Raw genomic sequence first — 24,076 nt, 5'->3', positions numbered from 1 at the left:
TATAGAGGTTGACAGTATACACATAGCAATGTATGGAGGTTGACAGTATACACATGGCAATGTATGGAGGTTGACAGTATACACATAGCAATGTATGGAGGTTGACAGTATACACATGGCAATGTATGGAGGTTGACAGTATACACATGGCAATGTATGGAGATTGACAGTAGACACATGGCAATGTATGGAGGTTGACAGTATACACATGGCAATGTATGGAGGTTGACAGTATACACATAGCAATGTATAGAGGTTGACAGTATACACATAGCAATGTATAGAGGTTGACAGTATACACATGGCAATGTATGGAGGTTGACAGTATACACATGGCAATGTATGGAGGTTGACAGTATACACATGGCAATGTATGGAGATTGACAGTATACACATGGCAATGTATGGAGATTGACAGTATACACATAGCAATGTATGGAGGTTGACAGTATACACATGGCAATGTATGGAGGTTGACATTATACACATGGCAATGTATGGAGGTTGACAGTATACACATGGCAATGTATGGAGGTTGACAGTATACACATAGCAATGTATAGAGGTTGACAGTATACACATGGCAATGTATGGAGGTTGACAGTATACACATGGCAATGTATGGAGATTGACAGTATACACATGGCAATGTATGGAGGTTGACAGTATACACATTGCAATGTATAGAGGTTGACAGTATACACATGGCAATGTATGGAGATTGACAGTATACACATAGCAATGTATGGAGGTTGACAGTATACACATGGCAATGTATGGAGGTTGACAGTATACACATAGCAATGTATGGAGGTTGACAGTATACACATAGCAATGTATGGAGGTTGACAGTATACACATGGCAATGTATGGAGGTTGACAGTATACACATAGCAATGTATGGAGGTTGACAGTATACACATGGCAATGTATGGAGATTGACAGTATACACATGGCAATGTATGGAGGTTGACAGTATACACATTGCAATGTATAGAGGTTGACAGTATATACATGGCAATGTATGGAGGTTGACAGTATACACATGGCAATGTATGGAGATTGACAGTATACACATGGCAATGTATGGAGATTGACAGTATACACATGGCAATGTATGGAGATTGACAGTATACACATGGCAATGTATGGAGATTGACAGTATACACATGGCAATGTATGGAGGTTGACAGTATACACATAGCAATGTACGGAGGTTGACAGTATACACATGGCAATGTATGGAGATTGACAGTATACACATGGCAATGTATGGAGATTGACAGTATACACATAGCAATGTATGAAGGTTGACAGTATACACATGGCAATGTATGGAGGTTGACAGTATACACATGGCAATGTATGGAGGTTGACAGTATACACATTGCAATGTATAGAGATTGACAGTATACACATGGCAATGTATAGAGATTGACAGTATACACATGGCAATGTATGGAGGTTGACAGTATACACATGGCAATGTATAGAGGTTGACAGTATACACATGGCAATGTATAGAGATTGACAGTATACACATGGCAATGTATGGAGGTTGACAGTATACACATGGCAATGTATAGAGATTGACAGTATACACATGGCAATGTATGGAGGTTGACAGTATACACATTGCAATGTATAGAGATTGACAGTATACACATGGCAATGTATGGAGGTTGACAGTATACACATGGCAATGTATAGAGGTTGACAGTATACACATGGCAATGTATAGAGATTGACAGTATACACATGGCAATGTATGGAGGTTGACAGTATACACATGGCAATGTATAGAGATTGACAGTATACACATGGCAATGTATGGAGGTTGACAGTATACACATGGCAATGTATGGAGGTTGACAGTATACACATGGCAATGTATGGAGGTTGACAGTATACACATTGCAATGTATAGAGGTTGACAGTATACACATGGCAATGTATGGAGGTTGACAGTATACACATAGCAGTGTATGGAGATTGACAATATACACATGGCAATGTATGGAGGTTGACAGTATACACATGGCAATGTATGGAGGTTGACAGTACACACATAGCAATGCATGGAGGTTGACAGTATACACATGGCAATGTATGGAGGTTGACAGTATACACATGGCAATGTATGGAGGTTGACAGTATACACATGGCAATGTATGGAGGTTGACAGTATACACATGGCAATGTATGGAGGTTGACAGTATACACATGGCAATGTATGGAGGTTGACAGTATACACATGGCAATGTATAGAGGTTGACAGTATACACATGGCAATGTATGGAGGTTGACAGTATACACATGGCAATGTATGGAGGTTGACAGTAAGCACATAGCAATGTATGGAGGTTGACAGTATACACATGGCAATGTATGGAGGTTGACAGTATACACATGGCAATGCAGGGAGATTGACAGTATACACATGGCAATGTATGGAGGTTGACAGTATACACATGGCAATGTATGGAGGTTGACAGTATACACATGGCAATGTATGGAGGTTGACAGCATACACATGGCAATGTATGGAGGTTGACAGTATACACATGGCAATGTATAGAGGTTGACAGTATACACATGGCAATGGATGGAGGTTGACAGTATACACATGGCAATGTATAGAGATTGACAGTATACACATGGCAATGTATGGAGGTTGACAGTATACACATGGCAATGTATAGAGGTTGACAGTATACACATGGCAATGTATAGAGATTGACAGTATACACATGGCAATGTATGGAGGTTGACAGTATACACATGGCAATGTATGGAGGTTGACAGTATACACATTGCAATGTATAGAGGTTGACAGTATACACATAGCAATGTATAGAGGTTGACAGTATACACATGGCAATGTATGGAGGTTGACAGTATGCACATGGCAATGTATGGAGGTTGACAGTATGCACATTGCAATGTATAGAGGTTGACAGTATACACATGGCAATGTATGGAGGTTGACAGTATACACATGGCAATGTATGGAGGTTGACAGTATACACATTGCAATGTATAGAGGTTGACAGTATACACGTTGCAATGTATAGAGGTTGACAGTATACACATGGCAATGTATGGAGGTTGACAGTATACAGATGGCAATGTATGGAGGTTGACAGTATACACGTTGCAATGTATAGAGGTTGACAGTATACACGTTGCAATGTATAGAGGTTGACAGTATACACATGGCAATGTATTGAGGTTGACAGTATACACATAGCAATGTATAAAGGTTGACAGTATACACATGGCAATGTATGGAGGTTGACAGTATACAGATGGCAATGTATGGAGGTTGACAGTATACACATGGCAATGTATGGAGGTTGACAGTATACACATTGCAATGTATAGAGGTTGACAGTATACACATAGCAATGTATGGAGGTTGACAGTATACACATGGCAATGTATGGAGATTGACAGTATACACATAGCAATGTATGGAGATTGACAGTATACACATAGCAATGTATGGAGGTTGACAGTACACACATGGCAATGTATGGAGGTTGACAGTACACACATGGTAATGTATGGAGGTTGACAGTATATACATGGCAATGTATGGAGGTTGACAGTATACACATAGCAATGTATGGAGGTTGACAGTATACACATGGCAATGTATAGAGGTTGACAGTATACACATAGCAATGTATGGAGGTTGACAGTATACACATGGCAATGTATGGAGGTTGACAGTATACACATAGCAATGTATGGAGGTTGACAGTATACACATGGCAATGTATGGAGGTTGACAGTATACACATGGCAATGTATGGAGATTGACAGTATACACATGGCAATGTATGGAGGTTGACAGTATACACATGGCAATGTATGGAGGTTGACAGTATACACATGGCAATGTATGGAGGTTGACAGTATACACATGGCAATGTATGGAGATTGACAGTATACACATGGCAATGTATGGAGGTTGACAGTATACACATGGCAATGTATGGAGGTTGACATTATACACATGGCAATGTATGGAGATTGACAGTATACACATAGCAATGTATTGAGGTTGACAGTATACACATGGCAATGTATGGAGGTTGACAGTATACACATGGCAATGTATGGAGGTTGACAGTATACACATGGCAATGTATGGAGGTTGACAGTATACACATGGCAATGTATGGAGATTGACAGTATACACAGCAATGTATGGAGGTTGACAGTATACACATGGCAATGTATGGAGGTTGACATTATACACATGGCAATGTATGGAGGTTGACAGTATACACATGGCAATGTATGGAGGTTGACAGTATACACATAGCAATGTATAGAGGTTGACAGTATACACATGGCAATGTATGGAGGTTGACAGTATACACATGGCAATGTATGGAGATTGACAGTATACACATGGCAATGTATGGAGGTTGACAGTATACACATTGCAATGTATAGAGGTTGACAGTATACACATGGCAATGTATGGAGATTGACAGTATACACATAGCAATGTATGGAGGTTGACAGTATACACATGGCAATGTATGGAGGTTGACAGTATACACATAGCAATGTATGGAGGTTGACAGTATACACATAGCAATGTATGGAGGTTGACAGTATACACATAGCAATGTATGGAGGTTGACAGTATACACATGGCAATGTATGGAGGTTGACAGTATACACATAGCAATGTATGGAGGTTGACAGTATACACATGGCAATGTATAGAGGTTGACAGTATACACATGGCAATGTATGGAGGTTGACAGTATACACATGGCAATGTATGGAGGTTGACAGTATACACATGGCAATGTATGGAGGTTGACAGTACACACATGGCAATGTATGGAGGTTGACAGTATACACATGGCAATGTATGGAGATTGACAGTATACACATGGCAATGTATGGAGGTTGACAGTATACACATTGCAATGTATAGAGGTTGACAGTATATACATGGCAATGTATGGAGGTTGACAGTATACACATGGCAATGTATGGAGATTGACAGTATACACATGGCAATGTATGGAGATTGACAGTATACACATGGCAATGTATGGAGATTGACAGTATACACATGGCAATGTATGGAGATTGACAGTATACACATGGCAATGTATGGAGGTTGACAGTATACACATAGCAATGTACGGAGGTTGACAGTATACACATGGCAATGTATGGAGATTGACAGTATACACATGGCAATGTATGGAGATTGACAGTATACACATGGCAATGTATGGAGGTTGACAATATACACATGGCAATGTATGGAGATTGACAGTATACACATGGCAATGTATGGAGATTGACAGTATACACATGGCAATGTATGGAGGCTGACAGTATACACATGGCAATGTATGGAGGTTGACAGTATACACATGGCAATGTATGGAGGTTGACAGTATACACATGGCAATGTATGGAGATTGACAGTATACACATGGCAATGTATGGAGATTGACAGTATACACATAGCAATGTATGGAGGTTGACAGTATACACATGGCAATGTATGGAGGTTGACAGTATACACATGGCAATGTATGGAGGTTGACAGTATACACATGGCAATGTATGGAGGTTGACAGTATACACATGGCAATGTATGGAGGTTGACAGTATACACATTGCAATGTATAGAGGTTGACAGTATACACATAGCAGTGTATGGAGGTTGACAGTATACACATAGCAATGTATAAAGGTTGACAGTATACACATAGTAATGTATGGAGGTTGACAGTATACACATTGCAATGTATAGAGGTTGACAGTATACACATGGCAATGTATGGAGATTGACAGTATACACATGGCAATGTATGGAGATTGACAGTATACAAATTGCAATGTATAGAGGTTGACAGTATACACATTGCAATGTATAGAGGTTGACAGTATACACATGGCAATGTATGGAGGTTGACAGCATACACATAGCAATGTATAGAGGTTGACAGTATACACATTGCAATGTATAGAGGTTGACAGTATACACATAGCAGTGTATAGAGGTTGACAGTATACACATAGCAATGTATAACGATTGACAGTCTACACATGGCAATGGATGGAGGTTGACAGTACACACATGGCAATGTATGGAGGTTGACAGTATACACATGGCAATGTATGGAGGTTGACAGTATACACATGGCAATGTATGGAGGTTGACAGTACACACATGGCAATGTATGGAGGTTGACAGTATACATAGCAATGTATGGAGGTTGACAGTATACACATAGCAATGTATAAAGGTTGACAGTATACACATGGCAATGGATGGAGGTTGACAGTACACACATGGCAATGTATGGAGGTTGACAGTATACACATGGCAATGTATGGAGGTTGACAGTATACACATTGCAATGTATGGAGGTTGACAGTATACACATTGCAATGTATGGAGGTTGACAGTGTACATAGCAATGTATTGAGGTTGACAGTATACACATGGCAATGTATGGAGGTTGACAGTATACACATGGCAATGTATGAAGGTTGACAGCATACACATGGCAATGTATGGAGGTTGACAGTATACAAATTGCAATGTATAGTGGTTGACAGTATACACATAGCAGTGTGTAGAGGTTGACAGTATACACATTGCAATGTATAGAGGTTGACAGTATACACATGGCAATGTATGGAGGTTGACAGTATACACATTGCAATGTATAGAGGTTGACAGTATACACATTGCAATGAATAGAGGTTGACAGTATACACATGGCAATGTATGGAGGTTGACAGTATACACATGGCAATGTATGGAGGTTGACAGTATACACATGGCAATGTATGGAGGTTGACAGTATACATGTACATAGCAATGTATTGAGGTTGACAGTATACACATAGCAGTGTATTGAGGTTGACAGTATACACATGGCAATGTATGGAGGTTGACAGTATACACATGGCAATGTATGGAGGTTGACAGTATACACATGGCAATGTATGGAGGTTGACAGTATACACATGGCAATGTATAGAGGTTGACAGTATACACATGGCAATGTATGGAGGTTGACAGTATACACATGGCAATGTATGGAGGTTGACAGTATACACATGGCAATGTATGGAGGTTGACAGTACACACATGGCAATGTATGGAGGTTGACAGTATACACATGGCAATGTATGGAGATTGACAGTATACACATGGCAATGTATGGAGGTTGACAGTATACACATTGCAATGTATAGAGGTTGACAGTATATACATGGCAATGTATGGAGGTTGACAGTATACACATGGCAATGTATGGAGATTGACAGTATACACATGGCAATGTATGGAGATTGACAGTATACACATGGCAATGTATGGAGATTGACAGTATACACATGGCAATGTATGGAGATTGACAGTATACACATGGCAATGTATGGAGGTTGACAGTATACACATAGCAATGTACGGAGGTTGACAGTATACACATGGCAATGTATGGAGATTGACAGTATACACATGGCAATGTATGGAGATTGACAGTATACACATGGCAATGTATGGAGGTTGACAATATACACATGGCAATGTATGGAGATTGACAGTATACACATGGCAATGTATGGAGATTGACAGTATACACATGGCAATGTATGGAGGCTGACAGTATACACATGGCAATGTATGGAGGTTGACAGTATACACATGGCAATGTATGGAGGTTGACAGTATACACATGGCAATGTATGGAGATTGACAGTATACACATGGCAATGTATGGAGATTGACAGTATACACATAGCAATGTATGGAGGTTGACAGTATACACATGGCAATGTATGGAGGTTGACAGTATACACATGGCAATGTATGGAGGTTGACAGTATACACATGGCAATGTATGGAGGTTGACAGTATACACATGGCAATGTATGGAGGTTGACAGTATACACATTGCAATGTATAGAGGTTGACAGTATACACATTGCAATGTATAGAGGTTGACAGTATACACATGGCAATGTATGGAGATTGACAGTATACACATGGCAATGTATGGAGATTGACAGTATACAAATTGCAATGTATAGAGGTTGACAGTATACACATTGCAATGTATAGAGGTTGACAGTATACACATGGCAATGTATGGAGGTTGACAGCATACACATAGCAATGTATGGAGGTTGACAGTATACACATTGCAATGTATAGAGGTTGACAGTATACACATTGCAATGTATAGAGGTTGACAGTATACACATAGCAGTGTATAGAGGTTGACAGTATACACATAGCAATGTATAACGATTGACAGTCTACACATGGCAATGGATGGAGGTTGACAGTACACACATGGCAATGTATGGAGGTTGACAGTATACACATGGCAATGTATGGAGGTTGACAGTATACACATGGCAATGTATGGAGGTTGACAGTACACACATGGCAATGTATGGAGGTTGACAGTATACATAGCAATGTATGGAGGTTGACAGTATACACATAGCAATGTATGGAGGTTGACAGTATACACATGGCAATGGATGGAGGTTGACAGTACACACATGGCAATGTATGGAGGTTGACAGTATACACATGGCAATGTATGGAGGTTGACAGTATACACATTGCAATGTATGGAGGTTGACAGTATACACATTGCAATGTATGGAGGTTGACAGTATACACATAGCAATGTATAAAGGTTGACAGTATACACATGGCAATGGATGGAGGTTGACAGTACACACATGGCAATGTATGGAGGTTGACAGTATACACATGGCAATGTATGGAGGTTGACAGTATACACATAGCAATGTATTGAGGTTGACAGTATACACATGGCAATGTATGGAGGTTGACAGTATACACATGGCAATGTATGAAGGTTGACAGCATACACATGGCAATGTATGGAGGTTGACAGTATACAAATTGCAATGTATAGTGGTTGACAGTATACACATAGCAGTGTGTAGAGGTTGACAGTATACACATTGCAATGTATAGAGGTTGACAGTATACACATGGCAATGTATGGAGGTTGACAGTATACACATTGCAATGTATAGAGGTTGACAGTATACACATTGCAATGAATAGAGGTTGACAGTATACACATGGCAATGTATGGAGGTTGACAGTATACACATGGCAATGTATGGAGGTTGACAGTATACACATGGCAATGTATGGAGGTTGACAGTATACATGTACATAGCAATGTATTGAGGTTGACAGTATACACATAGCAGTGTATTGAGGTTGACAGTATACACATGGCAATGTATGGAGGTTGACAGTATACACATGGCAATGTATGGAGGTTGACAGTATACACATGGCAATGTATTGAGGTTGACAGTATACACATTGCAATGTATAGAGGTTGACAGTATACACATGGCAATGTATGGAGGTTTACAGTATACACATGGTAATGTATGGAGGTTGACAGTATACACATGGCAATGTATGGAGGTTGACAGTATACATGTACATAGCAATGTATTGAGGTTGACAGTATACACATAGCAGTGTATAGAGGTTGACAGTATACACATGGCAATGTATGGAGGTTGACAGTATACACATGGCAATGTATGGAGGTTGACAGTATACACATTGCAATGTATAGAGGTTGACAGTATACACATAGCAATGTATGGAGGTTGACAGTATACATGTACATAGCAATGTATGGAGGTTGACAGTACACACATGGCAATGTATGGAGGTTGACAGTATACATGTACATAGTAATGTATGGAGGTTGACAGTATACACATAGCAATGTATAGAGGTTGACAGTATACACATGGCAGTGTATGGAGATTGACAGTATACACATGGCAATGTATGGAGGTTGACAGTATACACATAGCAGTGTATAGAGGTTGACAGTATACACATGGCAATGTATGGAGGTTGACAGTATACACATGGCAATGTATGGAGGTTGACAGTATACACATTGCAATGTATAGAGGTTGACAGTATACACATAGCAGTGTATAGAGGTTGACAGTATACACATAGCAATGTATGGAGGTTGACAGTATACACATGGCAATGTATGGAGGTTGACAGTATACACATAGCAATGTATGGAGGTTGACAGTATACACATGGCAATGTATGGAGGTTGACAGTATACACATGGCAATGTATGGAGGTTGACAGTATACACATAGCAATGTATGGAGGTTGACAGTATACACATAGCAATGTATGGAGGTTGACAGTATACACATAGCAATGTATGGAGGTTGACAGTATACACATGGCAATGTATGGAGGTTGACAGTATACATAGTAATGTATGGAGGTTGACAGTATACACATGGCAATGTATGGAGGTTGACAGTATACATAGTAATGTATGGAGGTTGACAGTATACACATGGCAATGTATGGAGGTTGACAGTATACACATGGCAATGTATGGAGGTTGACAGTATACATAGCAATGTATGGAGGTTGACAGTACACACATGGCAATGTATGGAGGTTGACAGTATACACATGGCAATGTATGGAGGTTGACAGTATACACATGGCAATGTATGGAGGTTGACAGTATACATAGCAATGTATGGAGGTTGACAGTACACACATAGCAATGTATGGAGATTGACAGTATACACATGGCAATGTATGGAGATTGACAGTATACACATGGCAATGTATGGAGGTTGACAGTACACACATGGCAATGTATGGAGGTTGACAGTATACATAGTAATGTATGGAGGTTGACAGTATACACATAGCAATGTATAGAGGTTGACAGTATACACATGGCAGTGTATGGAGATTGACAGTATACACATGGCAATGTATGGAGGTTGACAGTATACACATGGCAATGTATAGAGGTTGACAGTACACACATGGCAATGTGTGGAGGTTGACAGTATATACAGCAATGTATAGAGGTTGACAGTATACACATGGCAATGTATGAAGGTTGACAGTATACACATGGCAGTGTATGGAGGTTGACAGTATAAACATACATTGATTACTTACCCATTCCCCACAATGCACTTTACATAATTCACAGTATCCTGGCCCAGACTTATTCCTACTTGAAACTACACGCTCTACTAATCTAGAATCAGATCGACCTCTGCTTTCAGATCTCTCACGGGGTCTGTCATGGCTTTGTGGTTTGTCACGACTCCCAGATATATTGTCAATTCTTGTATCACCACTTTCTGATTTTGTTGGTATTCCTATTAATCCACTCCCACATGGTTCAATTGTGTGTTCACTTGACGGTAAGCTGATGCTCATCAGACTTGGTACATGACCCTTGGACTGTAGAATAACAGTAATATGAAATAACAAGAAATTAAATGTAAGTTGCTTTATACTCATTTCGGATTACAGTGAATGACAGAAAGCTGGGGACCTCATAAATGTTTTTAAATTAAAATGGCTGTTGGATTTCAAATTGACTAATCCAGGAAAGTTATTGTAATATTATCATGAGAGCTAATTAATATTAATGAATTTGTTCAATATTATCCAATCAGTAAGCACTTTATTTTGAATGAGTGGGCGATAGCAGCTGCAGACAATGTTGAATTTTCTGAGGAAACTAAATATTTTAATTTTGAATTAATTTACAACTTTTTTCAATTATGTTTCTGAACTCAGGAACAGTTTTACTTAGACTGTCGACAGTCCTCAGGCCTACTGTAATTACATTTCCTAGACATTCGAACACTGAAGGTGTTTGATTGGAAATGCGAACCATTTCACACAAGGGACTTTAGTCCTGAGAGACTATCTCTGTCTGCAGGTTTTTAGTTAATATGAATAATTGATAGTTGATGCAGACTTCACGAAATAACTTATATTAACATAAAGCATGCAAATTTATTCTAAATGACCCCCTGAATGCGTTGGTTGTTTGTGACACGATATCAAAAACTGCTGTGGAAAGTGTTGTGATCGCGTATAGTACAGTCAAAACAAACTTTGCGTAAGTCACAACTTTGAGCTTTGAATTGTTCTTCAAAAATATATCAATCTTCAACCAATGGGAACCTTAAAATGACTGTAAATAACACTTTCTCATGACTACAAGATCTTATGTAAAATTAGAGTTCACCATAAATCTTTTGCTCAGCATGTAAACTAGACCAGAGGTCAAAAACAAATAGCGCAATTTCAATAGCAACATCGTTAGCTAACTGTTGCTTTATTCAATTTGATATGAAACAAAAACAAAGTTTACTGCCTGAAAAAAGCCTTCACTAAATAACACAATTACCTGCCAAGTAGTTAAAAATATGTCTGTCACTAATTGATTTATTTGTTCGTTGTAATCATAACTAATCATTGTAATGATAGTGCATAACGCTTAATGTTGTTATTTGTGAACTATGCTATTTATATCTGTGAACATTTCACTGATACCACCGATTCCTTGAAAGGAAATGGTATTGACATAAAACATTTGTGGAGAATAATTGCAATAATTTACCCTTTTGACAGCAAAGACAAATTTGTTCACCTTCACACAAACAAACAAATCTAATCATGTACGTAGCCATTGGAAAGCTATGTCAATTCAATTGAAAAATAACAAAGAACAAAACATTTACATCAATATTTTAGCCAGACAAATCACCGTGTTCAAATGGTTTACAGTATTGTAAGTCCCCTTGCTCTCATGAATGCACATGTACAGTACATGTATGTAAAATATAACTAAGTTGAAATACATATGTATACATAAATCACTGGGTCTTTCTCCTATTGTATATAAAATAAAATTAATAGAGAGAATACAAGCAAGGCCCGTTGTCTTTTATTTAGGCACATAACAAGACAGACTGGTATTGGGCCATTCCAGTTTATATCTGCACCCCCCCCCTGTTGATGAGCTTGTGTGTTTACTTCATACAGGGTATAATTTCCATGGGTGTATAAGTCATACAAAGTTTTATTTCCAAATCACCATTCACCATACAGTAATGGAAATCCAAAACTATAGGTCCTACTTATGGTGTTGATGAGTTCCTTTGTGACACCATACAGAGTAGGATTTCCAAATATAACTCTCATCATATGCTAATTTACCAAGTTCAAAATTTTATATCTGATAATGGAAATCCAAACTAGTCCCGATACCCTATACAGTCAGAATTCCAAGTTTTTTTAGTGATAGAGTGTTGGAAATCCAACCTCATCAACCGGTATGTGGTGAGATAAGCTAGGCCATATTTTATTTAGTAGCCATAACTGCCTGGATTTCCAGAATTTTTTGTTTCCATACTCGTCTGGATTTCCAGATTCTGTTTCTCCATATACAGTTGGAAATCCTGGGTATTTTCCCCATCATACAGTGCTGGAAATCTGACCTCATCAACAGGGGGATGCAGATATAAACTGGAATGGCCCATTAGCTGTTCTTAATGTGAAGCCAGAGTGAGTTTAGTGAGTTAAGTTTCGCTATCCTGACTGTGATATGAACACTGAGTCAATGAAAAAATGTACTCGCCTAAGACTGAGCTTAGATATCCTGGCTGTGAAATGGCAGCTGAATCAGGGTCAGAATAATTCATAACTAGCCTAAGAGTAGGCTTTATCTATCCTGGCTGTGAAATGGCCACTGAATCAGGGTAAGGGCACAGTCTTGACTAGCCTAAGACCAGGCTTTAGCTTTCCTGGCTGTGAAATGGTCACTGAATCAGGGTCAGAATAATTCATAACTAGCCTAAGAGTAGGCTTTACCTATCCTGGCTGTGAAATGGCCACTGAATCAGGGTAAGGGCACAGTCTTAACTAGCCTAAAACCAGGCTTTAGCTTTCCTGGCTGTGAAATGGTCACTGAATCAGGGGCAAGGTAATTCTTAACTAGCCTAAGACAAGGCTTTAGCTTTCCTGGCTGTGAAATGGCAGCTGAATCAGAGTCAGAATAATTCATAACTAGCCTAAGAGTAGGCTTTACCTATCCTGGCTGTGAAATGGCCACTGAATCAGGGTAAGGGCACAGTCTTGACTAGCCTAAAACCAGGCTTTAGCTTTCCTGGCTGTGAAATGGCCACTGAATCAGGGTAAGGGCACAGTCTTGACTAGCCTAAAACCAGGCTTTAGCTTTCCTGGCTGTGAAATGGCCACTGAATCAGGGTAAGGGCACAGTCTTGACTAGCCTAAGACCAGGCTTTAGCTTTCCTGGCTGTGAAATGGTCACTGAATCAGGGTCAGAATAATTCTCAACTAGCCTAAGACCAGGCTTTAGCTTTCCTGGCTGTGAAATGACCACTGAATCAGGGTAAGGGCACAGTCTTAACTAGCCTAAAACCAGGCTTTAGCTTTCCTGGCTGTGAAATGGCAGCTGAATCAGGGGCAAGGTAATTCTTAACTAGCCTAAGACCAGGCTTTAGCTATCCTGGCTGTGAAATGGCAGCTGAATCAGAGTCAGAATAATTCATAACTAGCCTAAGAGTAGGCTTTACCTATCCTGGCTGTGAAATGGCCACTGAATCAGGGTAAGGGCACAGTCTTGACTAGCCTAAAACCAGGCTTTAGCTTTCCTGGCTGTGAAATGGTCACTGAATCAGGGTCAGAATAATTTTCAACTAGCCTAAGACCAGGCTTTAGCTTTCCTGGCTGTGAAATGGCCACTGAATCAGGGTAAGGGCACAGTCTTGACTAGCCTAAGACCAGGCTTTAGCTTTCCTGGCTGTGAAATGGTCACTGAATCAGGGTCAGAATAATTCTCAACTAGCCTAAGACCAGGCTTTAGCTTTCCTGGCTGTGAAATGGCAGCTGAATTAAGGTCCAGGTAATACTTAACTAGCCTAAGACCAGGATTGAGTTATCCTGCCTGTGAAATGGCAGCTGAATCAGAGTCGGGGTAATTCTTGACTAGCCTAAGACCAGGCTTGAGCTATCCTGGTTGTGAAATGCCAGGTTAATTCGGGGTCCAGGTAATTCTTAACTAGCCTAAGCCCAGGCTTTAGCTATCCTGGTTGTGAAATGGCAGTTGAATCAGGGTCAGAATAATTCTTGACTATCCTTAGCCCAGGCTTTAGCTATCCTGGTTGTGAAATGGTAGCTGGATCAGGGTCAGAATAATTCTTCATTACCTAAGACCAGGCTTTAGGTATCCTGGCTGTGAAATGGCAGCTGAATTCAGGTCCAGGTAATTCTTAACAAGCCTAAGACTAGGCTTTAGCTATCCTGGGTGTGAAATGGTCACTGAATCAGGGTCAGGGTAATTCTTGACTAGCCTAAAACCAGGCTTTAGATATCCTGGCTGTGAAATGGCAGCTGCATCAGGGTCAGGGCACAGTCTTTACTAGCCTAAGACAGGGCTTCACAAATCAAGTTGGTATTTGTTACTGTCAAAACAAGTCTTCACTCAATCCAAAAGATTCTTGCAAATCACTATATCGCAGTTTTAAATTGTTTCCAAACTTAAATCAAAATGATTAGGATTATTTGATGCATTCATGTGGCTTGGTGTATGGCTTGGACTGAAAATACTCACACTGGCTCCTTTAACACCATAAGCTTGAACTGCATGAGATGTTGGCTGCTGAGAAGATGTTCTTGATTCTTCATCAGGCATTACTTTCTTAAGGGTTGCAAATATATCAGGACCTTTAACACCACACAACGCCAGAGCTACAGCCAGAAGCTTAGCCCTGTCTGGATGATTAGGCATCGACTGCAACATCCTCATCTTCTCTGCTCCATCTTGACTTGAAGAGAGTGCTTTCAGTATATCTGACATAATAGCTCCACCTCCATGACTACCAGATAAACTCATCATTCCATGAGGTCCTTGGCCACTGGATGAACCCATCATTCCATGAGGTCCTTGGCCACTGGATGAACCCATCATTCCATGAGGTCCTTGGCCACTGGATGAACCCATCATTCCATGAGGTCCTTGGCCACTGGATGAACCCATCATTCCATGAGGTCCTTGGCCACTGGATGAACCCATCATTCCTTGAGGTCCTTGGCCACTGGATGAACCCATCATTCCATGAGGTCCTTGGCCACTGGATGAACCCATCATTTCATGAGCTCCTTGGCCACTGGATGAACCCATCATCCCAACACCATCTTGACGACTCGATGATGAAGACATCATTTTCATGTTACTTTGCCTGCCTGATGAACCCATTGTTCCAATACCGCCTGGACCAGGAAGTGAACCCCTCATTCCACGAGTACCTTGGTCAGATGAACCCATTGTTCCAATACCGACTGGACCTGGAAGTGAACTCCTCATTCCATGAGTACCTTGGCCAGAAGAACTCCTACCTTTACCACTTGATGAATCCATGATTCCAACACCACTGTGACCATGAGATGAAGTCATCATTCCAATACCACTTGGAACTTCAACAGGCGCACTAGACAATTTATATTTCTGTGCACTACTTTGAACTTCGGACTGTTGTGTGGTCAAAATGACAGGACTTGTTCTTTTTTCAAAATGAGATTCAGATGATTTGAAGTTGCCAGCATCCCTCTTCTGCTTCAGATCACCATGCTGGCTGGAACCACCAAGTCTTCCCAAGTGCGTAGCCAATTGTTTGTGAACCTCTTTCAGCTGAATAGCTTTTGCACCTGTCAAGTTACCAGACTTCAATCCACATTCAATTAAATTCATGGTTTGTTCTATCATCTTTTTTGAAGGTTTCCCTTCATCGGTATGCTTGTTATCTTGCTCACAGTGTTGTTTTGGAATCTCATCATCATGAGTTAAACTCCCAATATTGGATGGTGTCTTATACCGCTGTATGAACATGTCACTTGCTGACTGGGATGGCACACTTTGTTTGAACCTTGCAAATAAACTATCCCGCTCTGTTAAGGACTGCATTGGGTGTGAATGGTCAGATTCATTACCTGTCTTCAGTTGGCTCTTCATGAATTCATACAAGTTTGTTTGTTCTAAAGTCAGACTAGGTACATGTGAGCGTTTTTCTCCTTTCAACTGTGTCTTGCTTGTTTCGTTACTTAACTGGCTTGATGATGAGATAGAGTGTGACACAGGCAACTGCTTTCTTTTTTCAGACAAATAAGATGCCTGGTTTAAAGTTTTACTTGAACAAACTTGACTAGAGGACTTCTTTACAGGATCCTGTTTCTTCTTTTTTAACAATTCATGTGGCGGTAATGGCAAACTTTTAAACTGTGTTATACTTGGACCAGCTGAACTTGATGTTGCCGCACTACTTGTCAGTGAACTATGTCTGCCATGAGTATTAGACAATGGAGATGATGATGGAGGTGGGTAGGGAGGAGATGGTGGCCTCCATCTATTTTTTTCTGATTGAGGGAGAGGTGGTGGTGGTGGCGGCGGCGGGGGTGGCGATGCTGAGGGTAGTGGTGGTGGTGGTGTCTCTTTTGTGTCCAACTCAGTTTTCTGTTTGTCCCATTGCTGGTTGAACTCTTGCTGCATTAGCAACATGACTTGCTTCAACTGATCAGAAGAAGGTTTCTGTTCAGGATTGTTTTTAGTTTGCATCATGATACCCAGCATTTGTTTTCCAAGCTGTTGCTGAAGTTTTTTGGGAACCCCAAATTTGACACCATCTTGAGCATTCCGCTTTCTGGATGTTCCTGGACTCTGTTCGAATCCATGGCCTGCAAAATACAGAAAACCATGTGTTTAAGAATGTCAGTACCACTACCAGTATCATTAGTAAACTGTTCACCTCACAACAATGAAAGCGAAGTTTCTGATCAGCACAAAGGACATCTCTGACATAATGTGAACAGATTCAGGATTTCTGATTGGTCAATATGTTTGTAATGCATTTCTAGCACATTCCAAAAAATAATGAACAAGCCATGCATGGCACAGTCCCAGTTAGTTATCAAATTTAAGACGTATAGTTTTGTTTATACTATTATAGTTGAAACATAAACATGTCAACAATAAGGATCAAGAAGCTGATGCTCGATTATGATGATTTGTTAACATTAAAATGATTGACACTCAGTCATCTTGTATCTGATCATCAAACGAGTAATTGTCTATATTGAGATATATTGTTCTAGAACAGCAATAATTAAAACAAAATAGCCACCAGTCGGCCATTTTGAATACATCTGTATATCTATGACAAGAATATATAGAATTTGAACATAATCAGTCAAAGCATGTAAGAGATATGGCACTAGAACTGCACTCATTAAAAAAAAATGACTGCAAGGCAGCCATTTTGAATCTGATCTGAAAAACAAAATGATGTGCATCGAGAACCAAGAATGTTTAATTTATGTACCAAGTCTGAAAGAAATCCATCCATAAATGACTGAGATCCGGTTCAGCAATTTTGGATGATATTTTTAGCAGATAAATGGCCACTATTCGGCTATTTTGAACTGGATGGTCAAACCAATACATCTGTATAACTATTACACGATGTATAATGAATATATAAAATTTGAACATAATCAGTCAAAGCATGTGAGAAATATGACACTAAAACGACATTGATTTTAAAAAAATGGCCACCAGTCGGCCATTTTGAATAGATCTGAAAAATAAAATGTTCTGCATCAAGGTCCTATAATGTCCAAAGTATGTACCAAGTTTGAACAAAATCCATCTGTGAACAGCCGAGATTTCAGTACAAAAATGACTGCCATTCGGCCATCTTGAATCAGATCATGAAACAAATTGTAGTGCATAATTATGTATAATATTGTTGATGTATGTCTAAGATATAGATCATCCGGATGCACACAGGGACGCAAAGATACACGCACAGAGGTCACTGTTTTCGGACTGCATCCAAATAAGGTCTAAATATGCAGTATCCACACAAAATAAGTTTAGCCTCGAAATAGAGTCACCTACAACAGGAATATACCAGGCCAGCAACTGAGATATTCTAGGTTCATCTTAGAATCATGTCACCTTTGACAAAAATCAACCATGCTTAGTCTCAGAATGGTGTCACTTACAACAAGAAAATATCAGGTTTAATCTCAGAACAGCTATGACTGGCACTGGCACATAAATGCAATACTTGTGTGTTGTAGGTGTCAATCATTGTTTCTTTGTTTAATCAGTTATTCTTGGAATGAACAACCAGGCCTTTTTTATTACCTGACAACAATAACTGATGAAAACAACAATTAAAAACTCTCAAAAGAAATGCATTTTTGGCTAGTTGTTGAGACTCTTCTGAACTAATGTACTGGTACATGTGCAATATATATACATTTTGTTGTTCAGGATTGTTTCATAGTTGAGTTTGTGCTGTTTTCTTGGGGTTTAGCTGTTTTCACCGGCTCTTTGGCCGACGGTCAACAGCACCTTCACATAGTTCATGGACATACATGGTACAGAGGTGAGCGTCTTAACAACATAGAACGATCTGTGACATAGCTATGCCCCCGAGAATAGTTTCCCAAGTGAATGTCCTGTCAAACATTCACGACACTGTCTGACATTGACTAATTTTTTTGTTTAACATCTTCGTGACATCTTCCGGGACTCTATTGAAACATACAAAGAAGGGGCTTAGATAAATAGAGGAGTGCTACCAAATGAAGAGGATTTGAATTTATTACAGAGGGGAGTGGAATAAACACTGGCAGTGCCTCAATAACATCACAGGAGTTAATGTTGTTATCTTCAAGAGTGTTTAGGCCTCAAGAGAAGCCTGAAGAAAAACTACAGTTAATCCTAATTTTCCAAGGAAAATCTTGTTGTGAAATATAGGCATATTACTAAGTATTACCTCGCACTAGATTAAAACTAACTAAACCAATTATGACATCGTCTGGGATGAGAATACGCTGTCATTCAGAATACAATTTGCAACAGAAATTCATGCACTTATTTTATTCCAGTCACTGCATGCATCAAATTTTGTAACCTTTTCACTACCAGACTTCCTCACCCAAATTATTCAGCACTTTTTCAATATTTCTTGAAATAGATCCTGATTTTTGAGCGAACAGACAAAATTTGTGTAAATTTTGAGTTTTTACTCAAAACATTTGTCTATTTTTGTCCCAATCTTCTGAAGGTAAGTGCAGACTATAAATGGAACTATTTTGTGACTTTATGATGAAAAGAAGAAACTGGTGATGGAAAGGTTACGATGATCTGAATTTCTGAAATTAAAAAATACACCATTTTAAGTTTAACGCCAGGATTTATAACTTGAAGCAAACAACTGAAATTTACTGACAACCAAAATTACGGTTGAGGGCTTGTGAAGTTGAGCACATATTCACTGATATCACCATGGCGACAGTTCTTCTCACTGGACATTCCACCTCTTGACACGTATTTCAAATTTTAAGTTTATCATCCCTTGGATGTAACAAAACCATAACATCTTTAAAGATATTGTGATCTGTTTTCTAATCATTCACCCATTTTGAAGCCTTTAGAATCCATGCACGATGATAACATAGAACAGGTAATTTTAGTTTCCATAGTTTGAACGCCTTTTGATTTGTTGAATTTTTTGGTGGAGTCAACCTCGCCAATTTCAAGTTGAATTTTACCTCCAAATCGTGTTTACAGACTTATCATACCACCTAATGAAGACCTGATTATTACTAATTTAATACTAATTTGAAGGGATTTCAAAGGCACAGTTTCACCAATCACAGACAATTATGAATATCAGCCAGGTTATTTTCAAAAGGCAAAGCTTGTGAGTGTACTAGTATGAGGTTATTACGAGGATACCTCAAAGTATGCACAAAGACAGTACAGCAAGAGTATCGACCGATGCAGCGGAGGTCGATGCGTCAATGTACTGTCCGAGTGCATACTTTGAGGTATCTTCGTAATAACCTTATTATTATACATCTTTTCCTTCCAAGGACAGAACAGAATCAGTGAACTTCTCTGTATGGAGTCCGGTCAAACCCTGGTGGCAGCCATGTTTGTTTTTATTTGTAGAGGACGCTCACGTGCGTAATCATTCCATATTTGAATTTCACATTTCTTATATGGTAGGATGAAAATATCATGTAAAATACCGCAAAATTACGGCACGCTGTAACTTATGGCGTTACGGTGATAGATGTATAATAATATTCAATATTTACAAAAACTGGAACAATTTTAGTGAATCACAGTGGTTCACAATTGTGTTTGCAAGTTGGCATGAAATATACCTCTCTCAATAATAAACATATAGCCGCCCAGCTTTGTTTAGACAACCATATCGTGAACAGTATCTTTTGTTGATACAAATAACGACATAAACAGCTTGTTTAAAAACAACATGATATAACTTATTTAATGAAAGTTTTAATTTTTTGGTATAAGCACCAAACATTTGTTGTTAGATGGAATAATTGTTTTTCTGATGTTTTTCATTCGACAAACGGTGTGAAACAGGGTGGAATCTCTTCACCTATATTTTTTACAGTTTATCTTGATAACTTCAGTAATGAACTACAGTGGCCCCTCGCTAAGTCGCGGGTGTTGGGATCCAAGCAAAAACCGTGACTTATCGAGGGCCGCGACTTACCGAGGAACGTCGTGAAAGAGGGAGGTCGTGCATTGAAAAACATATAAAAAGCACATATAAACCCTCGGTTTAGTTAATTGATGTATCATCACATGTGTCAGGCAAATAATAAATCATGATTATGTTTGCTGTAAACATTGCGTTGATTATTTTGTTTGTGTCTGATATTATGTGGGCCGCTTGCTGTTGCTTGCGACTTCAACGGTAACAGCTTCCAAAATAAACCAGTTTCATCGCAATTATAAACATGTTCGTCAAAATAACCACCTTCATAGATAATTTCTCTCAGTTTTTCGGGAAAAGTTCAGACAGCGTCAATGTTCCCAGATCGAGCTTCACCTTGGATTGAGACTGCGTGTGTCGATAGCGTGTCTTCTTTGCCATCGCAAGAACCACCCTGAACTGGCCTTAAATTCAATGTCGTCATATCTGAGTTGTATGCTTTGCATTGGGTGATGGGACCAGATAGTGGAGTTCCGGCAGACCGTTCTTAAAGAAACGTAAACAGCTTTATCGGTGTCATCATTGTCGGACACTTTCGCTTGTTTTTCTGTTCAGTCCCGCCTCTTGGTCAACTTTGAAAACAAATTTACTTTTCATTTTTTACCCACCCACGAATAGTGGGCTCAACCACGTGCAACCCTTAACTTGGTTTGACACGGTCGATCGCCGTGAGTTCATGGCGTACAAACAGGCTGTATAGCTTTCGCTTTGACATGCTGCTCAATTGAGAAATAGAGATCAGAATTCTATGAATTCAACTCATTGTAGCGAGTTTTTGTAGAGGTATACCAAAATGGGACCGGCCAAGAAGTACGTACGGTCACTACTCGACACCCCTGTTGACACCTTGAGTAAGGCCGCCGTCACCCATTGCGTCTCAGCAATTGACGGACAGTGGGTGTTAAGTTGTCTCTTTAACGGTTAGTTAAATACACTATGCCACGAAACATTAGTCTTTGTACTTCAAAACTGCTGTCAAAACACAATAGAAATTTTGGGAGCCATCCAAGTACCCGCGACTTAGCCGAATCGCAACTTACCGAGGCGCGACTTAGCGAGGGGCCACTGTATCCTCCCTTCCATTTGGTTGTTTAATAGGGAGTCAGAGAATTAATCATTTATTTTATGCTGACGATATTGTAGTATTCAGTACAGGAGCGTATGGTCAACAATTACTAGTTGATACTTACGGACGGTATGGCAAACTTAACTCTATCTTTTTTAATGAGAAAAAAAATGTATGCATGTTAATTCAGCCTCGTTTTCGAAGGTTAAGGAATGTGTAAATTTACTTAAGTGGTAGACTACTTGATTACGTCACTGTATATAAATATCTGGGACACTTGATCACTAGTGACCTTAATGACAACGTTGACATTCAGGCCAAATCTCGTCTCTTTTATGTGAGAGGCAACGCGATTATTCCCGATTTTAAATTTGTGTCCTTAGATGTTAAATGTCATTTATTTTCTGTATTTTGTGATATTCCATATTGTGCATTTTTGTGGTCTAATTTTACACTTTGTAGTTTTAACTCTATTAGGAGAGCACACTCACTTGTGTTTCGTAAATTATCTGGGTATTCACATTCTGTTGTACAGAGTGATAGGGCAGGGTTTGTTAATCTTTATATTAGATCCTTTGATGAAATTCTTCGGAAAAAGACATTTAGCTTTATGAGTAGACTGCACCTTTCATCTAACCCCATTGTAACAACAACATTGTACATTGGGCCATTCCAGTTTATATCTGCACCCCCCTGTTGATGTGGTCGGATTTCCAGCACTGTATGATGGGGAAAATACCCCGGAATTCCAACTGTACATGGAGAAACAGAATCTGGAAATCCAGACGAGTATAGAAAAAAAATTCCTGGAAATCCAGGCAGTTATGGCTACTAAAATAAAATATGGCCTAGTTTATCTCGCCACATACCGGTTGATGAGGTTGGATTCCAACAGTATGACTAAAAAATATGTAATTGTGACTGTAAATGGTAAAAAAATTGGGCCAGTATGAAATAGTTATTAGTGAAATTAGATAAGGATGGTGGCACGATTGAGCTCATCAACACAGTGAATCAGGACTAGTTTGGATTTTCATTATCAAATATAAAATTTTGAACTTGGTAAATTAGCTTATGATGAGTTATATTTGGAAATCCTACTCTGTATGGTGGCACAATGGAACTCATCAACACCATAAGTAGGAACTATAGTTTTGGATTTCCATTACTGTATGGTGAATGGTGATTTGGAAATAAAACTTTGTATGACTTATACACCCATGGAAATTATACCCTGTATGAAGTAAACACACAAGCTCATCAACAGGGGGGTACGGATATAAACTGGAATGGCCCATTTCAATTCATTCCCAGAGTTTAATATGGAAATTATGGGAGAACAGGATTTTTTGACTTGTATTTTTTTTTATGATTTATGGATTTTTTATGATCTGAAATAAACATATAATAATAATAACATTAGTGCCCACTCAGCATTGTTTTGATTTAATTTGCAGCTAGCTGTTCCAATCTTTGACACCGACATTCATGAAACTA

At 39.2% G+C, this 24,076-nt stretch overlaps 1 protein-coding gene across 1 annotated transcript in view; it reads right to left on the bottom strand.

Moving 5' to 3' along the window:
• LOC100367073 (uncharacterized) overlaps positions 1-24,076 on the bottom strand; it is a 67,251-nt gene that overhangs the window by 42,728 nt on the left and 447 nt on the right. The window contains exons 2-3 of the mRNA XM_085506292.1: positions 15,525-17,641; positions 11,045-11,335 (exon numbers count right to left, since the gene is read on the bottom strand). Coding sequence (XP_085362418.1) covers positions 11,045-11,335; positions 15,525-17,641 — 2,408 coding nt within the window. The remainder of the gene's footprint in view (positions 1-11,044; positions 11,336-15,524; positions 17,642-24,076) is intronic.

The sequence above is a fragment of the Saccoglossus kowalevskii genome, chromosome 12, assembly GCF_978046115.1.
Source record: "Saccoglossus kowalevskii chromosome 12, keSacKowa6.1, whole genome shotgun sequence".
NCBI classification, from domain to species: domain Eukaryota; kingdom Metazoa; phylum Hemichordata; class Enteropneusta; family Harrimaniidae; genus Saccoglossus; species Saccoglossus kowalevskii.
This window is presented reverse-complemented; position numbering and strand designations above follow the sequence as displayed.